Here is a 23,997-nt window from a genome sequence, read left to right on the forward strand (position 1 = left end):
CAAACAAGTGTGGCAAGTCCTTGACGGGAAGGACAACTTGTGTCTAGGACATTGCCTCCGGAAAGGCCAGGTTCGCAACATTGTTCTGCTTGTAAAATGGGTCCATGCATTGTTGGCATATTGGAGCACAGATAGGTATGGCAAGGGAAATTTAGGGAAGGCAGCATTGTGGTCGGATTTGAGGGCGGATAGAGTGGGGTTCGGAGCCAAAGGTGTAGACGATAGAGGAAATTAGGGAGATGTACGTATGTACGAGATCCAAAAGAGCTGAAGAGTTATTGCAGTTTAGGGCAGGTTCATGATGGGAATCTAGGTCAGGGTTCGTAGTACGATACTAGCGCTGGCTTTGAATTTGAAGAGTAGTTGAGACGGTTTCTGGACATTTGAAGGTGGCTAACATTTTGAGGACTAATTAGAAGCTGTTATTGGTGCTGGATCAACCCAAACTCGAACCTCTAGAGATATGGACTTTGTACATCATTCATCTTATCCAAAAATCGCATTTAGCATGATCAAAAGGTATGGCCAAATGAATTAACTTGTCCCAGTTTATTTATTTGTTTTTCTTTATGTTTTTCTTTATTTCCGGACTTCCTTATCGCTACTGAAAATGATATTCCCAGCACTTCAAGACGAAAACCTTTTCATTTTACTCCTCTAGGTCATTCATTTTAGATTTTTACTTTGGTATGCAACACGTTGCAATCAAAAGCTATAAAAATGACTTGCATTGAATCTTAAGTGTCTGAACCTCATATTATCTAAATATAACATGAAGATAAAAATCCGCTCACAGCCCATATTTCTACTAGTCCCTGACGTGATATGTTATGTTTTCTGACATGAAAATGTGATCAAGTACAGAGACGCCCCGCCCTACAAGAAGGTGTGTCTGGGGATTCCGGGGTCAGAGCGCCCAATGACTTTTCAGTTGCTCAAGATACTAGAGAGTTGGAGAAATTACTCGAGTCAAGTCTGATGTTAAAGTCACCATTAATGATGACTTTTTTGTATTGATCCTCTTCCGAAACATTAATAATGAAAAAATTATTATGAAATCGTCAAATGTGAATTTAATCAAAATTCTGGTCCTATGAAAATTTTCCCCCCTGACTCAATTGAGTTGTTTGGATTGTCATTTTTAAGCTTCGTTTTTTAATTCACCCCAAAAAGAGCTTCGTACGAAAAGTTGACAGAGCACGGTTTTTGAAAGAAGTGGGGCCAAAATTGAATGAAATGAGACAATGTCATTTTTCCAAATCCTTTTCCTTCTTTTCTAGCTTTTCTGTGCTACAGACATTTAGTTATCCAGATTTAAGACTCATCAATGCCATGACATCATGAATGTCGTCAGCATCTTGATAACGTTTGAGTCTTTAAGGGAAGGCAAGTCAGATCAGTCTATCAGTATTGAGGTGGAGCCAGAGAACTCAAAAACCTGCAAAATATAAGCGCGGCTCATTTCGAACAACAGAGATCTATCTACATTGTGAACAATCGTTACATTTTGGAGACACTTAATAGGTGAGAGACAAATCCCTCCATTAGTGCATTTCCGTGCATCCAAATTCTCCACATGTGCTATTGATGGGTAAAATGTAGTGGATTTCGGAAGACCAATTACTCAGTTGACTCAACAAAACAAGGCACTTTAAATTTACCGCCAGACGAGCACGGTTTTAGAATTGAGGGCACCGAACAATCAAAGGATTCGGGCACAATTACATGTCTAACATTGGTAACTTTTGTTTGATGAATTTGACATGCCGTTGTTTAATGCACTGGAAAGCATAATCCATTAAGGAAGTGTGTCAAGATCCCGAAGCAATTCTGGGCATTTTTTCAAGGAATCAGTCAGAGCGTCATTGCAGAATAACCATTTATTTGATGGCCGATACTTTGTTCGCATGAAGTCTATAAAATGAGGCGTGTAGAAGCTCGGACGAATTCGCCCTTTTCGTAAAAACGTTTTCAAAAGAGCGAGGGTTTGTTCCCGATTCTCTTCAAAGAAGTTGACATGAAAAGGTAAACGAGTTTGAGGTTCTTGAAATCCGAACTTTAACAAACTTTGTGAAAAGTAGACATTAGCTTTAAGCTAGGCAGTTTTCCTAGTACTGGGGATTACATTCCCTGTAGCGGTTAGAAAAGCCCGTGAAAAAACAAATTAAAAAAAAACAAGTGGACAAGGAATAATTCGGCATTGAAATGTTCAAAAGATGAATTTGAGCTGTGGAAATCTCCTTACCAGCCAACCGTGAAAGTCAGTTTCTAGCAATGGCGATTGTTTTCCTTTGAGTTGAGGAGCGTCAAGTTTATTCCCACGAAAACCGGTTTTCACAAAGGAACAAACAAATTTATGAGTTTCTATCAAAAACTGAGCACAAGATTTTTGAAGGTGCTGTCGCCCTAAAATCGGCCAGGAAAGTGTATATATACGCATATAAAACACACGAGATCATGTTTTTGCTTAATGAAAAGTTTAGTCTCTATTCTAAGCAGTGGTAAGAGGGCGTGTGTTGCCTCATAAGTCAATCTACTAGCCAATAATACGATGCAACACACTAACCCCTAAGCACTAGTTCAGGATACCTTTTTTTTTTTCATCGTGGCCTCAAATGTAATATGAACCCAAAGTAAGCGGTAAACATTAGCCACTTTCAATGCTTTCAATTCATATTTTGTTCCGCAACAGAGCGCGGAAATGAGCTTTTCTTTTGTTATTAATCCAAACGTTGAAATTGCTTGCGTGGGTAAGAGGTCGTCTTATTCTTTACTAACTTGTCATAAACAGTAGATTTGTCGTCGTCAAATGCATATGGGCGTGGATACGACAAAGATCCTATCGGTCACGTGGGAGGTGACAAGTTCTATTGTCTTATCTCGTAACAATTTTGGGATTTGGAATCCAGGAGGATGTTGTTTTAAAGCGCAAACACATGGAATCACGTGGAGTAAAACGTATTGATCAAGTTTGATCCGCTTTGAAGCGAAGTCTAAGCCCAAAAGCCAAATGATTCATCCCAACGGAATACTCGGAATTTCGCTCCTGTCTTAAAAACATAGGGAAAAACAACGGCATTGAAGACTAAGTATAGGTATATAACGAATATTCTCCAAGTGCTGCTGCTGTCATCATCATCAGCAACATGGCCACAGTCATCATGAGCTTCTTATCAGAGACTAAAGTAAACTGAAGGGCCAACCCCGACCGACACCGCAAGGGTTATACTAATCAGTAATCACTGAACAGTGATCACCAAGGCCCCAAGGCTTTCAGAATTTGCAATTAAGGTTGGCAAAATAAGGGCTTTTAAATGCAACAGAGAGGGTAAGAAAAATCGAAAATTGTTGGCTCTGTTTACAGAATTACACATAAAATTAGGATAGAATAAGATATAGCGGTTAGAAAGAAAATGCATCAAAACTCGAATACCGAAGCAACCCTTTATTTTTGCTATGAGCAAAAACACTTTGCGTCCTGGTGAATTTTGAATGATTTTTCCTAAATAATAACACATTGATCAAATTGGTCACCACCATTATTCTTTTTTGAGCTAACAAGCCTTCGACTTGATATATTGGCCATATACTAACTGAAGCATTGTGATGCTGAAAGGTGATGAGATGTAACCGAGAGAGCTTGTGGAACGCAACAACATAAAAAAAGAATACGTAAATGTAAGAGAAAAAAATAATGTTTTGAGCATTTTCATTTATTTAAGGAAAGAGGGATACAAATCAATGGCCAAAGTTAACTTTTCATTGTCGAACGGTGTTAGATGCAAAGAAAACAGCAAAAAGTGGCAAAAGCTAAAAAAATCGGAAAATAGGGAAAACACTGGATTTGCATGTTTTGAACAGCCCGGGTGATCACGGTCACTGGGTGACATTTTCCACTTTGTGAGATTACTCATCTTCACCTCTGTTATACTAGTTGGGTCATTAAAGACTTAGTAGTACTGCCTTATCTCTTGTTTCCCCGCTCGTGATTGATCTCCAATGCAAACATGACTAAGTTGGAGCACTTTCAGAAACGCGTGACCTGCTAACCTTTCAACATGGATAACTGTTGCTCCAGTATCATCAAATACCTCCTCTTCATTGCTAACTTCTTAGTATTCGTAAGCGCTCTTTGTCAAATATCCTGGGCGAGGCTCTGCGTTACTAATTCATGCTTTCGATCTCAACCAAATGCATTGTAGGTGGTAGGCATTGTGGTTTTGGCCTTTTCCGTCATCGCCTACCTCGATGGCGGGCTACTCAATGACCTCTTCAGCGACTTGGATAACAACGATGTCGTGGTCTCGGTGTTCTCCACTGCTTCCATCCTTCTCATGACCATTAGTGTAATCGTGATCCTGGCCAGTTTCTTCGGATGCTGCGGCGCCATCAAGGTATGATTATGTTCTTAGAGGTCAATCCCGGGAGAGATAGCCGATTGCCCGCGATCTATTGATCCAAACTGAGCGAGCAGTTAACTGCCAGCACTTTTATCAGTGAAGCAGCCTTCCACCCAACCTCAAGTACGGCGAGCTTTATACTCTGCGGAGCATTGATTTAGTACACTCAGCCTTACTCGGAGTACACTCAAGAGTCTAGCTTAGGCGTGGCCGTACTTGAAGTATGGTTGCTTACGCCATGCACGTACCTACGCGTGATGAAGACCTGTGTTGTTTCCTCTCCAGGAAAGCAAATGCCTTCTGACCATTTATATGGTGATTTTGGTGGTGGCGGTGGGAGCAGTTATTGCCGGAGCTGTCCTTGGATACGACCAAGACGCCAACATCATTGAAAATGGTCTGACCGAATCCCTGACCAAATACCAGCCTGATGGTGAAAGCAATACCGAAACATCTTGGGATTCGATGCAGAAAACCGTGAGAGCACCACATGGACACCCGAGCCCACACCTCAAGCCGACGCCCACTAACAAGTATTTTCCGTCCTTTCTAGTACGAATGCTGCGGAGTGAGTAACTACACGAACTGGGTGGACCCGGGCAACTTTCCTGTTAACGACTTCAAAGTCCCGGCCAGTTGTTGTCAGGATCGAGGCTTTGAAAATGTGGATGATTGTCGGAGGAACCCTGGTAGTCAGGAATGGGCGGACAAGCTGACTGGTTGCTACGGCAAACTTGAGACCCTGATCAGTAACAACCAAGAATTCATCTTGTGGGGATGCATTGGTATTCTCGTTGTCATGGTAAGGAAACGGGCTCACTTGACTTGTTGTGTAAATCGGACAATTCGTACCATGTGTGCTAATTTACATTTCAGATTTTGAACTTGGCGGCTGCCTTTGTCACGTGTTGCAATGTCTAAATACCCATTTTGATGGAAGAAATAATCATACTTATCTGAAATAAATGAACTCGTACTCAATCACTCAGTCCCATTATTCAATCATGTTCTTTCTCGTCGGCTTCCTCTCTCTCTCTCTCTCAGTCTCTCTCCCTATCTGATGATAACCTTTTAACGGCTTATATCATGGATTACATCCGTCCAATGCATTCCATCACGAAAGCCTTGCCCAATTCGATTCTGCAACTTATATTTGTATTGTTTTGAAAAATAATCGTATCCCTTAAACTGATCACTTTACGGGAAATTTGCAAGACGCTGTTTTTGATCAGTTTCAACAAAATCTTCAAGTAAAGTGCCAATCTGCAAAACTAAGTGTGTGTACTGTTTATGATTTTAAAACATATTTTCAAAACGTGCATTGTTAGTATGTTTTAAGTCACATAATATAGCATTTGGGACTATTTTGAGATTATTAATCTTTTACCATGGCAATATTGTTGATTTTTTTATCAATTTAAGGTAGGAGATAACAGTTGGCATTTTGGAGCTTAAAAGCTGAACTTTGGGTCATTTGATCCGATATAACTAAGTAGCGGGAAACTGGATCCGATTATAAATTCTAAGTAAGTGCTGAATAAGCATGTTCCCAATTTTCATTAATCAGGTTTTTTGAAAATTCTAATTTTTATTTTGGTCTTAATGTATGTAAGTGTTTCATTTGGGCTAGAATTCCATAGAGTAATAAATCCAAAGTGGTTCCTTTTGATTTAGCCAGCTAGAGAATTGCCAAGGCGTGTTTGAGCATTTCCGTCATCACTTTAAAGGGCAGTTTAAGTCATTGTGTTGTATTGCTGATATGATCAATCTGCCCACCCAGCTAGTTTTCAAACCAGTACTGCCAAGTTTGATCCCTGTTTGTTTTGTTTTGGGTCAGAAAAGATTTTTTTTGTTTTTTTTTAAATATTCTTTTTGGGTTTGATATACCGATGCAGGAGAATGAGCTCCCCGTAAGTCACAATTGATAAAAGATTTGGTCACAATGCGTTCGAATTTGCCGCTCTAGGGCACCCTTGAACGAAAGGCTGGTCTGGGATGGTTGATAAAAAACGATCTAAATGTCGCTTAAAACTTAACAATGGATCATCTAGTAAAATAGAATCGTCGAAGTGAGCATGGTAGCAGATTATAAAGCGTTGGTGCTCGGTTTAGTACAAAACAGGATTTTTAAGGTCTTGTTTGACGTGAAAAAAGTCAAACGGGGACCAAACTTGACAGGGCCGACCGGTTTGAAAGCTTAAAAGCTTGCGTCGCAGCCAGATGGAGGACATCAGTGATTTGCATTCCATCATTTGCATTCCATACTGGACTAGGCAAGTCCGAGCTGCATGCAGTATTCAGATTCAATCATGATTTGCTGCGTTATTGGCTAATATGTGCGACTGGTCGAACCAGCTGACATTCCCGAGGATGAGGTACTAATTAATGATGAGAGTGAAGGGGACACTCATCGCCAGATGGCAGGCTGAGCGAGTGAGATAGCTGCCATCTGACTCCGAAATAATAAAAAGTTTACAAGCATTGTGCCAAGGAACATGGCAGCAATGCTATGATACAAAAAGCACACTCTGCTCGAAAGTCCAAAGCGACAAACACATTTCCACCCTGTGAAATATCGCGGTCCTTTTGGTTGAAACACCACGCTGCATGCATTACTCAATGGAGCACTTGTCTTGCGGGACAAAGTTGGCTTTCCTGTTAGGTGGGTACCATAACTTCTATTCCTGACAGGTAATGTGATGTGGTGTTCTTTGTGTGTCTCCACACAGAAAGAGAGTGGCCACGATGCGGCGGACCAAGTGGCTTTCCATTCTGATCCAGATCCAATACGTTCCAATCGATGTGGAACAACCTGTTCCTCTCTCTCTCTTTCTCTCTCCGTCTCTCTTTCGTTGTATGTTCCTTGGGAGTGGGAGGAAAGGTCTCACTTGTCCCATGAACGAAAAAAGAACGAGATTCCAGCCAAGGCCATTGTTCCGAGAGGCTCCAGAACAGGAATGGCAACCACCAATCTGTTTTACATGTGCACCTTCTCTTTGGGCAACTTCACCTATTTGTACAGGTAAGCAAAGCCTAATTTTGCCGATTCTGATGGGGTGAACCTTTCATTCACGGCTAATATGTGAATGGACTTACGTAGATGTCGGATTTTGGACCAATACTGCTGTGGACATACATGCTGCTTCAAGCAACCGCCCTCGGATACGTTTGAGATATTTTCTTCGTGGTACTTTTGGTAAGCAGATATCCATTGTTTGTGATTAGTGCCTTCAATGTGGGATCGAGAAGCCACGTTCAAAGAACAATGCTGACCTTTGTCGTGGGCTTGTGAATTCTACAAATCGCCATCCGAGATAAAGGTGCTCATGAAATAAAATTTAAACTATGCGAGAGTTTGTGAAGGTGAGAGAAATGCGGTTCTTTTGGTATTGATTTTCGAAGGCGAACTGAGCGTGGTCATTCTCCTCAGAAAGCACCCTTTAAAGTTTTCGAAATATATGTGAACTACACATGATCAGCATCTTTCAATAATTTAGCCGACTACAAAGAGTTTGGACAATATTTTGGTTCAAGTACGTATTATTTATGAGAGTGAAGCCTCCAATCATCTTGTAGAGGGGACATGGTACCTTCAAAAGCCAATCATCAATTTTTCAACAAAATAGGTTGCAAGCACAATGAAGGACTACGTTCACCTACGGACCTGTAAGATATTGACAACGACTTTTTGTTACGAGATTTTCAATCGAATACGTATTTCGATTTCCATAGAAGTGCTTAAATTGACATCATGTTTCCATGATTTATTGTTTTTGTTTTCATGTCCTTCGAAACATTAAAACTCTAAGTTGACCCTCATACGCGTTAGAAAAGGGGATTTACTTAATTTTCGAGCCACAGACCGAAATTTTTGAGACCCTCCTCCAGTTTTAGAGGCCTTCACATTTAAAGCGTACTTCGGCACCAGTATTGCGCTATTCATGAGTAGTGACGGGCAAAATGTGCAAAACAGCAAAGTCGTTTAGAGACAAAAAGTGTAAAAAAAAGCCCAAAAGGTGCAAAAAAGGCCGAATAATGTAACAAAAGGTGCAAATAAAATGAAAAAGGAAACGATATTCAAGTCTATTTTTCAAAATAGTACACATTTGAAAAGCGCATTCTTAAAAAACCTTACTTTTGCCTCCATTTTGGACCAGATTTACATGATTTTGTTTAAATTGGGTCAAAAATTGCTCCCCCCTTGCTTATTTTTCCATTTTTGCCCAAGTGCAGATCTGCAACAGTGATTTGGTTTCTACATTGACATAACTAAAGAAAAGTTGAAATATATTAGAATATTTAGAGAATATTGTTAGCCTCGTGGAGGTAAGGAAAGCAGCTATGTTGCGTTTCGTGGGCTGCTTAGCTATCTTAGCGCCCTGCTTAACTTGTCTCTTGCCTTGAAACTAGCTTGTTTCATATCTTTTCTTCCTCGTTTCTCAACCAAGAAAGAAGTACTTTGGCCCTGCACAATTTAATATCTGACATCGTGTTGTATCCTAGTCATCCGTCGTTATTTCATATATGCTTACTCTTCCACATCCCTCATTACTCGCCATAGTTCAATTCCATTCACCTATATATACCTCCATCTCTCAGCAATAAATGTCATTCACACACCGTCACATGTAGACATAACATGGCACAGTCGGTTGAAGCCGCCGATTCGGCGGAAGATCCTGCCTCCCACCCCGGCCTCGGCAGTCATGATCATCCAAGGATGCAGCCAAGATCTGTGGTCGCAGCGAAGGTCCGTGGTCGCAGCGAAGGTCTGTGCTGGCAGCGAAGGTCCGCGGTTGCAGCGAAGGTCTGTGTTGGCAGCGAAGGTCCGCGGTCGCAGCGAAGGTCCGTGGATGCAGCGTGTGGACCAAAATCGTTGGAGGACACGTGGTTGCGTGCGGAAGGCCCGTGATGCAACAGACGGTCCGTGATGCGTGCGGCAGGCCCGTGATGCAACAGACGGTCCGTGATGCGTGCGGAAGGCCCGTGATGCGGCAGATGGACGTGATCCTCATGGACAATTCATGGACAAGCCCTGGTGTCGTGAGGGTTAATTAGCCCTTGGAAACCTTCAACTAGTCAAATGTCAGGGCGGTGTTCTAGTCAAAATATCTACCACTAGTCAAATACTGTATTATGCAACAATGTAACCTAGTCAGCCAACAAACTCATTCTAGTCATGGAAAATGAATCGTCTGTGATATATACATATATATTTATTCCTCGCACCACCCTATTGTCAACCCATCCCCCCCCCAAGGGAGATGTTGTATCCTAGTCATCCGTCGTTATTTCATATATGCTTACTCTTCCACATCCCTCATTACTCGCCATAGTTCAATTCCATTCACCTATATATACCTCCATCTCTCAGCAATAAATGTCATTCACACACCGTCACATGTAGACATAACACATCGATTGCTCAAAACTCAGCTTTTCATGTCTTTGTTTTGGCCGCAGTGTTTGATTTCAAACTTTGAAACCAATTCTAACGTGAAGAATGTTCTGTTTTCAACTAAAACAATGTGCAAAAAAGTGCAAAATGATAATAAAAAGCTGCAAATAAAGGTGAAAAGTGCAAATGTGCAAAAAGATGATCTTCAGTGACAAAAAAAAATATTTTTCCACAATTTTCCCGTCCCTATCCATGAGTCGAGGACAGCATCAATTCCTTGAGACTTGACAGTTCAATTTGTGTGAATCAAATCATCAATTGATGTGCCAATCATTCAGACAGGAATATAATCCATTTCCCTGCAATGGTTGGAGTAATGGAATGAGTCATTGATATGACGCAAAAGACTCGAGTCATTTAAGAAATATTTTTAAACAATTTGGAATCTTCATCATACTATTCGAAGGACTGTTTTGTTAAAAAAAAAAGGGATCTTAAAGTAGCCTCAATTGTGTAAAATCGTTCAATTCAGGCCGAGCCTTTTCGGATGGCTCTCATGAACAAATCCACGAAAAGTCTCGAAGGACTCAAATGAGTCATTTTGGGGAATCGTTCACATCCCTAGTTCGGCACTGCAAAACGAAATGTCCCCCAGATTCCGTTCGACACTTGTAAATCAAAAAAAAAAATATTGAGCTACCCACCCAAATGATCCAAGATATCATTCATCGTAGGCCATTACGACCTCTTTTTCAAGGAGTCTCATACTGGTGGTGCTCATCGTATTTGGTTGCATTGTCGTGAGTTTCGCTCTCACGAGCCTCAAGCAGAAGCACGACATTCAGAGTTGGAGTCTGATTGCGGGCAGTGCCTTCAGCAATTTGGCCACTACCGTGACTGGAGCCCAAGGGATCATCAAACCCCAACTCCATTACCGGAGGAAGACCAGGAAAGTGTCCAATCATCAAGAGCCGCCAAACGCCAGGCTAAGGAGATCCAGCGAGATGCCTTCCATTTCAAGCAGTGTGGTGGATACACAACAATCCAACTTCCTGTCCTCAAGGTACGAGGATTGTATTATGTTAGGACCTAGTGCATTTACATGAGTAGCACCGTCTCTCAATGATGGGAGTGCATAACAGCATTTTAGGCTCATAACATTAGTGTTTGTGCGAGTCCAGATACTCGAGACTCATGCTTTCATTTTAAACGACAACCTTGAACTCATAAATTTCGAGTCTTGTTTTGAGGATAGAAGTTCCAATTGTCAATTGTCTCTCCTTGATAAACTAAATCCCTGGAATTCATGAGTATAATAGATAAATGATAGAATCTGAAATCCTCGATGCCTTGTGGTTTATCTCTAAAAGGTCGGCAAACATTTCGACAAGTCTAGTGTGCGGCCAATGTTACATTGTTGGCTGTGACGAAAAGCATCAATATCGATTTCTCTCCCAAGCGATAAACATGGCTGCCAAGACAGGGTCAGGCTCACCGAAATATTTTGAATCCAATTCAAGTTCGCTTCCACCAGACAATAGTATGTTTTGGGCTTTGTTTCAAGACAAAGATAAAAGCGTCTCCCCACGCTAATAGCGAATTCCATCAAAATTCCATCAACTAATAAAGTAAGGCTGGAAATCCGCTTTAGTTTTAAATCGGGCACCAGCTTTGTATAACTTGCTGTCGTGGTCTCTTCGACAATTTTATATATTAGATGACCCACTGCGTTTTTAATGATGATCCCTCACCAGCCTTACATTCAAGGGCGTCTTAGAACGGCTCATTCAAGCACTTTACATGGCCAAAATACTTTTGAATTATGACACACCATGATTTTTTTTTCTTTTGCGGACTTTCTTACCGAATAACGTCAGTTGTCCATGAACGCGAGTACTTGACCAGCCCTAATGACACGGAACAAGTTTAGTTGCGTGATTCTCAAAATGAATTTCCGAATTCAGGGAGCCAATGGGTTGATGTAGAATTCTAGCCCTCTTGGTCGATGGCTTGCTTAATGGCTTTGGTTGAAAGTGTGTAACTCAATGGAAGTAGATCGTCCCGAAACCCTAGGGCCGATTACCAAAATATGTTCAAAACAATGCCTCCAGTGGCGTGGTTTGAGTGATTTTTCTCTCCGTAGAGCTCTAGGCCGGCTCAAGTCCACATAAAGTTAGTTGTTTGTGGTTCATAACAATTCATGGGAAGTGTGTTTGGCTATCTAGCATGGCTGTTCCCTATTTAGTTTGGGCTGACTAACAAGGCTGACGTTCGGAATAAGTGGTCCTACGCACATATAAGAATGTTGATTTCAAAATTAGCTGCCTGAGAATATCTGAAAAGTCAATGAACTGACATCTAATTGAAGAACAATTCGACTTATCTTTAGCACCCATCTGCCAGGTGACCTCTCTCAAATTCCATAAATGACGCCTTAATTATTTGACGGGCCTGCAAGTCCTAATCATAATTATTGCCGCCCTCGTGAACACTTTGGCCTATTTTAATTCATTGTTATCTATAGAAATGTAATCACTAGGGCGCATAATATATTTATTGCGAGAAGCATGTCTCATTGGATATACAGCAATGGTACATGAATGTCAATTCAATAGTGTTCGCACATGGCGATTTGGGACCCATTCTGGAATCAAGGGTTGCCATTCGAGGCAAATATCCACTAGAGAAGCAGGGTTTGTGTGTGTTGGGAGACCTGGGATCGAACCCATGAACCCGAGGTCAACTCAGTCACGCATTAGTCAAATGCGCTACAACCATCTCCCTCATAATCCCTAATAGTATTTTACTTTTGAGAACCAAATGTTCTATTCGTATTTTACAAATCAAACTACTTATATTCAAAATAATCTTTCACAAAGCGAAATACATATATTTTTTTCCCTAAGTGCCACAACTTTGAGTACATAGGCCAATGAAAAAAATCAAGTTAAATGGTGAAACAAATGTCAAATAAAGTGCTGTCCAAAAATTGTTACCTATTACGAATTATTGCTTTCACAACAACTAACTTTCTCATTGGAAAACTGCAGCAATATACTCCTCGGCGTTTAAAAATTGACAAGTTAATTATACCAATACCAATTTACTACTCAGGTAAAGACGGGAAAAATATTTTGTTTTGCCGTTGATAGTAAATTATTCTAGAAATTTGACGTAAAGAGTCGCTACTGTAAGAAAAACTCATTTTGCCAAACGTTTAGAATTTACCCTCACCTCCAAAACAAAGCATTTTCCTGTCTTTACAGTAATTAGTAATGGCGAAAATCCTTTGAACTTAAACCTTGAAACAACTAGCCGTTTTCATTTTTGGCACTGTCTGTAGCGCATCAATGGGAATGCCCTTTATTGAGGCCAAAATATGGATGTGGCTTGAAGGTGCTTAATCCTCATGTTGTGCCACCAATTGTTTATATATTATTGGTTGAGATGTTTCCAAGCTCGGATCAGACATTCTGCTCGAAGTCTTGTCTAACTTCGGGACGCAAAGACTTGGGGCAAGGATTTCTTCTTGTCGACAACTGGTTTTTTGTCTTGCGACTTGACACAATCAAGATGGGCCATATAGGTTAAAACACATATTTCTGGCAAGCATGCAATGGCGTCGATCAACTTATTCGTACTGCCGTTTTTCGCATGTTAAAAGGGCATGAAAAGATAAGAAATATTAGACGAGAATCGTCAGAGCCAGAGGGTTGAAATGCATCCAGAAAGATGGATCGAGACCAAAACCTAGGGCAAGTTTGTCCCATATCGCCAGATTGCCTGTTCTACCATCTCCTAGGGAAATGTATCAGCTATCCTAATCCACCACTGGGTGGCTAATTTCACAGCATTTTGGCTCATTCAACTCGCCCAAACAAAAAAGTCAAGAGAGATAGAATCTACGATTTTTGGACATCCCAAAGAAATCTAGAGTTGTTCATCCTTCCCTTTAATAGAACAACATCTCCAGTTGTTGGGAGTGGGGTGGGGGGTGATAGCGGCATAAAAAACCGTATGATTTTTAAGGGGTATTGAAAGGTTGTGTGTGACCCTACAATAGTTCAGCACCTCACAATGTTGAATAAAATTCAATGTACAGTGTAGATCAATAAAGATTAATCAAGATTCGCAAAAAAACATCTTTTTTGGTTTAAGATATGTAATCTTGGCTATTCTCAAATGTGATTGAAACAAGAATATTACTAAACACTAAAAGAAAAACCATTTAGTTACCTGGAACAGGGCTCCAGTTGGGACTCGTCATAAAACAAAAAAAAGCAAAACACTTTTCATTGGACTAGTTCGGATAACAAGCCTTACTCCGTCAAGCATGGATCATGTAAGTAACCATTCTTTCAAAATTGAAATGCATTCACCATATTAGGTGTCTAGGAAATCGTAGGAAACCGAAGGACTCACAACCACCACTACTATTTATGTCTAATCTATTTTGTTCGTACATGATTTAAAAGAGCTGGCGAATACTTACCATAGGGCGTGTTAAACTGGAAATATAACAGGTAGATGAGATTAAACTCGATTGCTTATTCTCTCTCTCTCTCTCCCAAAGCACGTTAGATTAACACAGAGTAACTTGGTAACAGCATAGCATACTTATGATACAACTCTCACACTTGCGAGACATTGCTCTTATTGTTTTAGATTATTTGAGAAAATAGTAGGTAAACAAAAATGTATGTCTCTAGATAATTTAATATGTTATTGAAAACAAATACTTCTCAAGTTCTATCTTAATAACGTTTTGTAATCAATCTATCTAACATGAAGTCTTACATAACTTTGTCACAACTAATCGTTTTAGTACCTTGTGTGTGGAAAATTTTCCATGCATTAGAAAAAACAATTTGATAATTGATGAACATGATGGATTCTTATAACGCTTCAACTTAATGAGTAGTTGTTGAAGTTTTGGATGGCAAATGTAAATCTCAAAAAAGATGGCCGTACGAAAAGCACCCATGTCAAGTTTTTTTTTTGTTGTTGTTTCAGATGGTTTTTAAAGTATGGAAAGAGTTTATTGAAAGTCGCCACAATGAAATAAAATCATGCTTAATTTTAGGCGAAATTTTATCAATACTTCAATAAGATTTCTTAAAATGACCGTCAAGCATTCCTCTGTTTGGCTCAAAAATGCTCTGGATACAAATTCAAAAGATTTTCAAGGTACGTAACCTTGTCCAGACTTTTTGTTTCTGTCACCGGGTGCGCCATATTATCGTCTACGCCTTGTTTTTGGCCCCGATAACCCCGTCAATGGGAGGTCTAGCTACTTTGTCTTTAGTGGACATATCTTGCATGTGATTATTGCCAACTATTTTCGTGTATATTGCCGGTCTAAGCTTAAAAATAGACAATAAAGCCTGTTAAACATGGAAATACTGTGAAAGGGGGATGTGGCCAAACTTGACAAAAGTGAGACTGCCATCAAAATTGCCAATGGTTTTGGGCATCCACTGCAGCTAGGGTTACAGAATTTATCAGCTCCATGCCGCCACCAGGGTATTATCCACGTCCAGGCCTAGCATGAACAAAGGTTGGGCTCCAGAGGGTTCTGGTCGAAATTGGTTTGGCCTCCAAACAGCCCCAAACTAAATACCCTGGATCACAACATCTGGGGGCATGCAAAGACCAAGGACTGTGCCTCCAAGCACAGCATTGTGGGCAAGATGAAGGCTTCAGTTGTTGAGGCCTGGGCCACCATGAACAATGGTAGATAAAGAAGATTTTCACCAACTTTGTCCCCAGGCTCAAGCCTTGCATGGCCGCCAAAGGCAATGCTTTTGAAAAATATGATACTTTGATGTACGCATTCCAACCTTAAATTTATGTCTTAAGGTCTCCGACTCATTGCTAATGAGTTCTGCTTCATTCAGTCCATTGAAATCAATCTGAAAATCATAACATGCTGTACTGTTCTAGCAGAGCTCTTAGAAAAGACGAATCTTCATTTATGAATATGGTCTAATGTGAGACAACGTCATTTTTTCCAATTTATCCTCATAGTTTTGAATGACCAATTCAAAAGCTTTAATTTATCAAAAAGAACTAAGGAAATTGAGTCAGCAGACATTTTTGCCAGGTCTTAATAATGTGAGTGACTCAAAATTGGCATATACCTTTTCGCCCCTGCTACTATTATGTGCAACGTTAGCTGCAACTAAGAAGTTGTTGTAAATACTGGAGTCTGCAAATTCTTGCTACTTCAAATGCATGCTTTTGAAGTTTCAATGGCTCTAAAGAACAGTTTTGCAAATTCTAAAATTGAAAAAAAGATACTTGCATATTTCTGCCATTGCTAGTCTGCCTGCATTTATAGAATGAGGAAACACTCGACCTTGTACCTCAAGATTGTGTTAAACCTTTTATGATCTTCAGAAAAGATTAAAGCTGTACTATATGGATTTCGAAACTTCTGTCCAATGCCTTTAAAATGATACTGAGCTTACCCTTGCTATTTTGATCCCTCTTCACTCACTACAGGCACTGCTATGATCTGGCTAAAATAGGATTAAGGGCCGAATTATTGTGTCAAAAATGATTCACGATTCTGTGTGTCAAACAAAGATGGCAGTTATGTGTAACAACCTCACTACGGACCCTTCCAGGGTGAATTTGTTAAGAAATTACATTGTTTCTTTGCCTTCTGTCACCACATGGTTCAAATATTTGCCTTGAAAATTGGTGCCAAAATTGGCAGCAGTATTCTTTATACTTTGAAACCATCGCAGCATTAGCTCCAAAGCAGCTTTAAAAGCATGGAAGCCAAGCATGTGACATAGATGTTGATCTTCATCATGCTGGAATTTAAACCCAGGAAATTTGTACATTTATACAACAATCAATGACTTGACCAAACAAGCAAATGACCATTATGAGAAGACAAGATTGGCCCAAACAGTATAGGTAATAACTTACCTGTCTGCACCATCAAAGCCATGTGGGAGAGAATCTCTTGGAAATTAGGATACAAAAAAGTGTGACAATAAGGTGTGACCAATTCGAATTAATTTTTTTGGACAAACATGAGTAGGATGACCTTACTTAAAGCATTTATATTCTAAGGAAATTTCGACTTTTAGCCTCTTTTGCGGGTAAAGTTACACTTTGGGTGACATTGAGGCTGCAGGCGGCAGCGAGCTTCAAAGTACTAAGAGGGCTCATTGGCGTTCAATTTTGATTGAAGGGACGACGCAAGATGTCAGTCAAGTCTCCCAAGGCATACAAAGAAAAGAGACAAAACAGGGTTGCTGGGATGTGTTTTTTTTGCCGTCATTGCAATGGACTCTCAAAGTTTAATCACAACAAAAACTAGCATGCCCCTTGCAGAGGTAGAGAGCATAAAGAGCGTCCTCTAGAGCCTGGCTTTCAAAGAGGAGGTTCTATCTTGGTCCTTGAAAATCATTAAAATGGGGGCCTTCTGTTGAAAAATTAAAGATACCAATATCTAATGATTGGAATTATGGATAAGTTTTTATATGACAAGAATGCATTTATTGGTTGTTCTTTGTAGGAATTATCATTTGAATTTATCATAAAAGCCTGCTGCCAAACATGCCCTGCTTCTGCATTTGCCAAGGGAGCCTCGGGCATCTGTTGTTTTATGTTATGGAAGAAAGGAAAAAGAAAGAAAGTACCTTAAGATGCACAATGTTAAGGGACAGTCTCCTCAGCTGAGGCTTTTGCTTGCGCTGTTTGACAATTATTTACCGCTTTTCTTCACCTTTTTCATTCATTTGAAAGCATTGTTGTCAAAAGTTCAAGAGGACACACAAAGTGTCTTAGAGGGCAATACTTTCCGTTTCTTGAGAGTCAATATTTTAGACCTAGACACAAGATTTTGGATGGCACCTAACCTTTTGGTTGTAAGGGCCTAGGCAACGGTGCAAGCCTGCGGCAGCTTGGTTGCAAGGGCCCAAAGCTGGGAAAGCCACTCTGATTCTTGCGTTAACGTTTGTATGTTTTGGTCCCACCAAAAGATGATAGAAAAATATCACCTTTATGTTAAAAATAATATTGAACTAATGAGAAAGTAAGCTTCAAAAATGATGGCAACACTGCCCCCTTAGTTGATTACTCATACTGACGTTACGCCACTGGCTGACCGCTCTCTTGTACTTCTTAAACCCTTTCAAACTCATTCAAACACCGTTACCATTTCGGGCTGCGACCGCTGCCTTCGTGTCACTTAAAGTATAACGTAATCACTTTTTGTCTTCTTGTTATTTGACCATTTGTCAACAATACTTTTTGCAATTGAAACACCTGCTGCTGTCAAGATAAGCCTAAAATGATGGAAAAGTATGAGCACATCTTGGACCCTACCTTGCAGGCAAGAGTTGCCTCAAATCAGCTTTAGAGGCTGCATGGGAAGGCTTTGACGAGAAATTCATATGTGCATCATGTTAAAAAGCTAAGCAAACCCCCTTTGAGGTTAATGCAGTCAAGGGCGATTTTTGTGAATAAAATTGATGTAATTATGTGAATAGTAGAGTGGAAATTTTCACCAACTAGATAAATTGTCCGTAAAATGGCCTTAAAACCTGCAATTTCATGCCTTAAATTTGGTGCGACTTTCCCGTCACCCTGTAAAACATTGAAGTGTCAAAATCTAAAACTTGTGTATGTACAGAGCCATTTTTTGACATGCTATACAAGTGCTTGTTTGAAACACTTCACCTCGTCATCTTTGTAAAGAAGTTCTTGAGCACATGAAAATATTACCTTAAACGTTCTTACAGCCATATATGTCCCGTTCTTCAATCTTTAGAGATGGCCGATACACCGTTAAGCAAAACTGTCACAACATGCATCAGGCCCAATGTAAAATATAGACTTGTGTGGAAACTAAAAAGAACATTATTTAGCTTGTCAAGTGCTCCATGCTCTTCAGTAATCTCGTGGAAACAATATTTAATTGCCAATAACAAAATCCCTCCCCCCAAAGGTAGATTGTTAGGGGCAGAGTTCACATATCAGAAACCGTTGAATTGTATTTCACATTCGGTTATCTTTCCAGGAATGCCCATGCAGATCCCGAGAAGCCTCATGAATGGGTTGAGATTCAGCTCACGCCTCTGAGCCCTCCTTACAAGAGCAATTGGACGGGGAATTCGAGTGAAATTCGATTGGCGGCATCGACGCAAGTGCTCTTTCCTCCAGGATTCATTAACTCCTAAGGATTCCAGAGACCCCTCCAAAAGCCATTTTGATGGTGTCTTGTCAGATAAACCAAGGATATCAAAATAAATAATAGATAAGCCACAAAAGAGTGACGTCAAGGTTAAGCAAAGGCAAAGAAGCGGGCATGACATATTGTACATAGTACTAGTACATGGTGGCATGTGCATTGTCGATGATAAGGGAACGAGATCTAAATTAAACATGAGGATCCTTGAATTCAAGCGTATCATTCTCCTGTCATCATGGTCATGAATTCGTCGAAATCCACGGTTCCGCTTCCATCTTCGTCCACCTCTTCTATGATTTGTTCCAGGTTGTCTTCATTGAGGGTAGAATCGATTTCTCGGAGGATCTCCTTCAAAACTTTGGTGGTTATGTATCCATTCCCTAGGGATGAGTGAACCAGCTTTTCCATTAATCTGGTGGAATGCCAAGTTTTTCTCTTTTTTGATAAACAAAATGATCAGCTCACTTTGCCGCAACATTTTAAGTGAAATTATAAGCCGAAGTCTAAAGGCTAGAAGAGCTAATCCAATCTACTGGCTTCAGTTTGTTTTCAAGTGCCGAAAGCGTGTCTTCAGAATTTGGGTGTACCGATTGCTATATTAATCTCATTCTTCCGATACCATTGATGTACATAAAGTGGTACAATTTCTCACTCAAATCGAAATGTCAGCTCCTTAACTATGAGGACTTCGAATAGGGCCCCAATAACGAGCGAAAGAGGGTGCAAAAGCAAAAGCAAAGCCGCTTAAATGAGTGGCAAAACGTGACCCTGCCATTTTAGGTCTAGAAACCAGGGCTGCCATGAAACTCGTTCCTTATCGTGGGTCTTCATTTCTGCATCCCTCTTTCGTTTGAATTGGAAGCCCTACCAAAAGGTTCTTCAAGCTATATAACTGATTTTCCGGTTCGAGACCCATCACAAATATTTAAGACAAAGTTGAAATGGTCCTCTTCAGGGGGGTCAATTACTTGGAGGGAAATTGGTTACATTCTGGCAGTCAGAGCGCGTTTTGCTCGTTTTTGAAAGCTTGCTCCCTCCAAGCAAAAGGTCGTACGACGCAGGGGAACGTTTCCACATGTGCATTAATATGCAATGGGTATGAATCTTTTGAAATCGTACAAATATTTACTGTTTATAGTAACACAAGGGTATTGATATCTTTTTCTTATCGTGTTTAGCCATCCAACATTCCCAAACATCCTGAAATCAACCTCCATTCATTTCAAATGGTTATCCTCCCCTCTGGAAGTACTGATCTTGGCCTTAAGTATTGTAATTTTGGAAGGCATTGGCACGATAACCAAAAGCCTCTCCCTATATCTCGACTGTGTGTACGGGCAAGTCAAAATTACATGCTCCATATATAGGGGGATATGAAGTGATTCAAACTACCGCCAAAAACAAACAGTTGACGTGATTCCATGGGGAGAAAAGTGTAGACAAGGCCCTCAGCCAAACCGTACTATGCCAGGATAACATTTGTCGAGCATTTCCAATCACTGGCTCGTTCGAGCAAACAGTATTTGGATATGGAGAAATGAAAGCAATACGATGTCACAGCTGTACCAAAAACTGACATGGGTTTGACTATTCTTTTCTCCATTCTTCCGATTATTGAAAATTTTGCAAGCCCATAGAGAGCGTTGGTCGTGAAGTTTGTCTGTTTTCTACCTCTACTGGATGGGACAACAAAAGCCAAAATCAGAGTGCCAGATTTGATTTTTTCCCCATCTTTTTGTTCAATTCTCAATGGTAATGGAGAGGAAATTTGATGGAGAGTGGGCGAGGGAAAAGTAACCATTCTTCAATCGTGAGCCCATTACTTCTGTCCTACCATGCTTGTCATAGATCCTGAAGGCTTCCTTGAGTTCCCATTTCATCTGTTCTTCGTCCTCTTCGATAAGAAACTTGGCGGCCAGCTGAATGAATTCCGGGAACTCCAGACATCCGGACTCGTCTTCGTCAATCTCGTGGATGATATCCTGGAATTCAACATTCATAATGAAAGGAACATCAACTGATTGATTGATTTGTTACGGCTCACTTAAATGCTTGATTCATAGATCGCCATAGTCAAGGAAAAAAGCCAACTTAGAGACGCTTGGTTTAACCTAGTTTAACCTGCAGTTAAAACATAGGTTGCGAGATAATTAACCTTTGATGTAGCTTTTTGAAGGTGCACAGGGACATACTTTATAGTATAAGGGTGGGTCCAAAAATACTCTCTTATAGGCTCATACTTTTAATAATGATAAATCTTTATTGCGACTCTTGGTCATGTAAGGGCGTAAAAATAAAAATATGGAAGATAAGCATTGAACAAACATTGTTAAATAAATCAAAGAAAAATGTCAAAACGGTAAAAGCAACAAAATAGTTGACTAAATACTTTTGGGATGTCCTTTGCAATTTTTTCATGTCTCTTCCAATGTTTGTTTCTAAATTTGATTGCATAACTTCATACAATGTTTTTATGAAGAGATGTTGATGTGTCATATCCCATTGAAGATGAGGACGCTTACAGTAAAATTAAAGCCAGGGGGAGAATTCCCAGTAGTGATTGGCCGAAAGCATTTTTGATGTGTCGAGTTTGCTTCTCTAACCTCGAAAATGAAGAAAAGTCACCAAAAACAATGTGTTTCTTCCACAATGGCAATTTTTCTGAAAATTCCGTCGCTTGAGTTGCCTTTTTGTTCTTCGCAAGTGAATTTTCCTTAATTTTGAAAAGTCATGTCGATCACCCACCTCCAATGCTCGAGAGGACACGTGCATGCCCATCATTTTCAGGATGGTATTGACCATTTCTACAGAGATGGCCCCGGATTTGTCGGAGTCGAATTGGTCAAACGTCCGCTTGAGGGTTCGAACCTGTTCCTCCTCCAATCCCCACGTGTCGTAATCAGACACGGAGAAATTGGAAGTGGTCGAGGATTTTCGCGAAGAGCCTTGGCTGTCCATGTTCCCTGGGGATGCCACTTGACTTTTGTTTGGATCACACAAGGCACAACACGAGCCAAAAGAAGTGATATGTCTGTTTTTTTGTTTGTTTCAAACTTAGTTAGCTCTTCAATCGCACGGACCCTTTGTGAGTACGAGTACCTAGATACTTGACGTACAGTAATAGTTCAAGTGGAGAGGGTGAACATGAGAGGCAGGGAAAAACTTGGGGGAACTAATTTCAGGATTGGCCAATGACAAGCGGCACAGAGGAGAACGAATAAGAAAGTCGGGCCCCCAAAACGTTGGGCAGATTCTTTTCTTTCGCCGTGACATTCCCGCTCTTTTGGCGCGGGAGTGCGTGCGTGAGTGCGTGCGTGAGTACACCCGTTTGGGGATGGATGTGTTATTTTCCTTCAGCTCCGTACCTTCTAATGATGAGATTGGTCACAGTTGCTTCTCAAATTGGAGAACCCCTTGGAATAGGCATTGTTCAATTTTGAACTGAATTTCTGGGCCATCTGAAACGCAACGAAACAGGGCAAAGGACACTGCTTCTTTAGGTCACCTCTAAAGGGTTCAACTCAAGGAATGACCTAAATGGCACAGACGTCCGCCATTGAAATGGATTCTGAAGTTCTATTCCGTCACTGTTTTTGGTAAACCTTTAGTGTAAAGTCAGTTTTTTGCTGATAATTGTGAACATTCGCTGTCTTCTTGCTTCAGTTCAGGCAGACAATTTGTTTCGATCTTCTCCATAAAGATTGAATTTTTAGCTCACTACCAAGTAAAGCATCCAAATGTCATGTAAAAGTTTTCATTCTAATTCACTACACAAATATTTGGGAGACACGTTTCTCTCTCTAGAGCTCTACCTACAATGTAATACCCAAGAGACCTTCTCTTTAGCAAATAGGTTTGTTTTTTCCCCCAGAAGCAGGCCCAGAATAGCTGAATATTTCAATGTCGACATCAACTGTACGAATGGAATGGGTTCTCCCAAAAACTTTAAGTGGCTTGAGCGTCCGCAGGAAGCTCCACTGGCTTTCTTTGGCTTCATATTTTTGAGTGTGACACGAGACGCGACCCAGATAATTCCACCCCTCGAGTTTGCAACTCATATTTGGCTAATCTCTGAGAAGCTAGCCCCAAAACGCACAGGATTGATCTTTTACATTTGATCATACTTTCCAAAAAGGGCTGACGTTTTTGAAACATGGAAAGTTCTTTCTCTTTGACTCCACATTGACAAATCATTTTTCTCTTGTCCAAGTTTGGATGCCAAAATTCGTTTTCAAGCCGATAAGTTCGATGAAAAGAAAGAGTCTTTACTTTATTAGAAGTCAATACAACAGATAATCCTTCAGAAGGAATAAGTCACAATGTTGATAAACTACATCCTAGCTATTGTTTAATTTAAGTGAATTTAGTGTTGAAAGTCCTTTTATGCACTAAAAAAGGTAGTTAACTTTTAGTTGGCGATCTCAAGCTCAGCTATTCTTCGTCCTCAAACGAATTAGCTCCCGATCATCAAAATGCATTTACGAGCTCATAAAATCCACCAAATGCCCTACTGAGTCTCCTCCCTTCTCGGCGTTTACTCACTATGGGGACGTTTAGGCAAACTCTGGCAGGTTCGTTTGTTTGCTGGTACCAGAGTCAGGGATGCAAGTTTGGGGCTTCAAACACGTTTTTGAGAAGCTGACCCTTCTTTTGCATTTATGAGGAAAGGTCAGCTGCATTAAAACCAGTTTGAAACGCCAATTTTGCATCACTGGCATTGGCAGGCAAGTTTGTTTGCTGGTACCAACGCTTGCCTAAATGTCCGAATATTGAAGCAAAAAAAAATAGGGCGTTGAGCAAACACTAAAGCACAATTTTTTTGAAAAGACAAATCACACATGTTCCTCTTCCAAAAGATGCTTTGTTGGTACTGTGCTCTATTTAATCGATTTGAGAATATTCAAATGTTTCGTAAAAAAGTTATATCTTTGCGGTATTTTTTTCTCTAAGCTTTTTTTCCTTTCAGGCCTGACATCAAGGAAGACAAT

The 23,997-nt window shown here is 40.4% G+C and overlaps 3 protein-coding genes across 3 annotated transcripts; 2 read left to right on the plus strand and 1 right to left on the minus strand.

The window, feature by feature from the left end:
- The first annotated feature begins 1,367 nt into the window (after positions 1 to 1,367).
- On the plus strand, positions 1,368 to 5,384 carry LOC131882299 (tetraspanin-9-like). Its single transcript, XM_059229402.1, has 6 exons — positions 1,368 to 1,524; positions 4,032 to 4,121; positions 4,203 to 4,394; positions 4,686 to 4,877; positions 4,954 to 5,202; positions 5,277 to 5,384. Exons 2-6 carry the CDS (start codon positions 4,059 to 4,061, stop codon positions 5,319 to 5,321), a joined length of 741 nt encoding a protein of 246 aa, XP_059085385.1. The 5' UTR covers positions 1,368 to 1,524; positions 4,032 to 4,058; the 3' UTR covers positions 5,322 to 5,384.
- Positions 5,385 to 7,235: 1,851 nt separating this feature from the next.
- Positions 7,236 to 18,998, plus strand: LOC131882233 (uncharacterized). The gene is made up of 4 exons (XM_059229325.1): positions 7,236 to 7,422; positions 7,501 to 7,596; positions 10,556 to 10,861; positions 18,839 to 18,998. Exons 1-4 carry the CDS (start codon positions 7,358 to 7,360, stop codon positions 18,996 to 18,998), a joined length of 627 nt encoding a protein of 208 aa, XP_059085308.1. The 5' UTR covers positions 7,236 to 7,357.
- LOC131882234 (troponin C, isotype gamma-like) lies at positions 18,793 to 22,308 on the minus strand. The gene is made up of 3 exons (XM_059229326.1): positions 21,755 to 22,308; positions 20,844 to 20,991; positions 18,793 to 19,389 (listed from the first exon to the last, which is right to left on the minus strand). The coding sequence occupies exons 1-3, from the start codon at positions 21,965 to 21,967 to the stop codon at positions 19,229 to 19,231; spliced, it is 522 nt and encodes a 173-aa protein (XP_059085309.1). The 5' UTR covers positions 21,968 to 22,308; the 3' UTR covers positions 18,793 to 19,228.
- Between the last annotated feature and the right edge of the window lie 1,689 nt (positions 22,309 to 23,997).

The sequence above is a fragment of the Tigriopus californicus genome, chromosome 6, assembly GCF_007210705.1.
Source record: "Tigriopus californicus strain San Diego chromosome 6, Tcal_SD_v2.1, whole genome shotgun sequence".
Taxonomy (NCBI): domain Eukaryota; kingdom Metazoa; phylum Arthropoda; class Copepoda; order Harpacticoida; family Harpacticidae; genus Tigriopus; species Tigriopus californicus.

Bases quoted from the DNA above. Each gene is read 5' to 3' on its own strand.
- LOC131882299 (XM_059229402.1), top strand. From the start codon at position 4,059: ATGGATAACTGTTGCTCCAGTATCATCAAATACCTCCTCTTCATTGCT. The intron at 4,878-4,953 runs GTGAGAGCACCA...CGTCCTTTCTAG, and splicing joins GGGATTCGATGCAGAAAACC to TACGAATGCTGCGGAGTGAG. The intron at 5,203-5,276 runs GTAAGGAAACGG...TTTACATTTCAG, and splicing joins TTGGTATTCTCGTTGTCATG to ATTTTGAACTTGGCGGCTGC.
- LOC131882233 (XM_059229325.1), top strand. From the start codon at position 7,358: ATGGCAACCACCAATCTGTTTTACATGTGCACCTTCTCTTTGGGCAAC. The intron at 7,423-7,500 runs GTAAGCAAAGCC...GGACTTACGTAG, and splicing joins AACTTCACCTATTTGTACAG to ATGTCGGATTTTGGACCAAT. The intron at 10,862-18,838 runs GTACGAGGATTG...TTATCTTTCCAG, and splicing joins TCCAACTTCCTGTCCTCAAG to GAATGCCCATGCAGATCCCG.
- LOC131882234 (XM_059229326.1), bottom strand. From the start codon at position 21,967: ATGGACAGCCAAGGCTCTTCGCGAAAATCCTCGACCACTTCCAATTTC. The intron at 20,992-21,754 runs GTGGGTGATCGA...GTTGAATTCCAG, and splicing joins TGTCCTCTCGAGCATTGGAG to GATATCATCCACGAGATTGA. The intron at 19,390-20,843 runs GTAGGACAGAAG...ACTCATCCCTAG, and splicing joins CAGGATCTATGACAAGCATG to GGAATGGATACATAACCACC.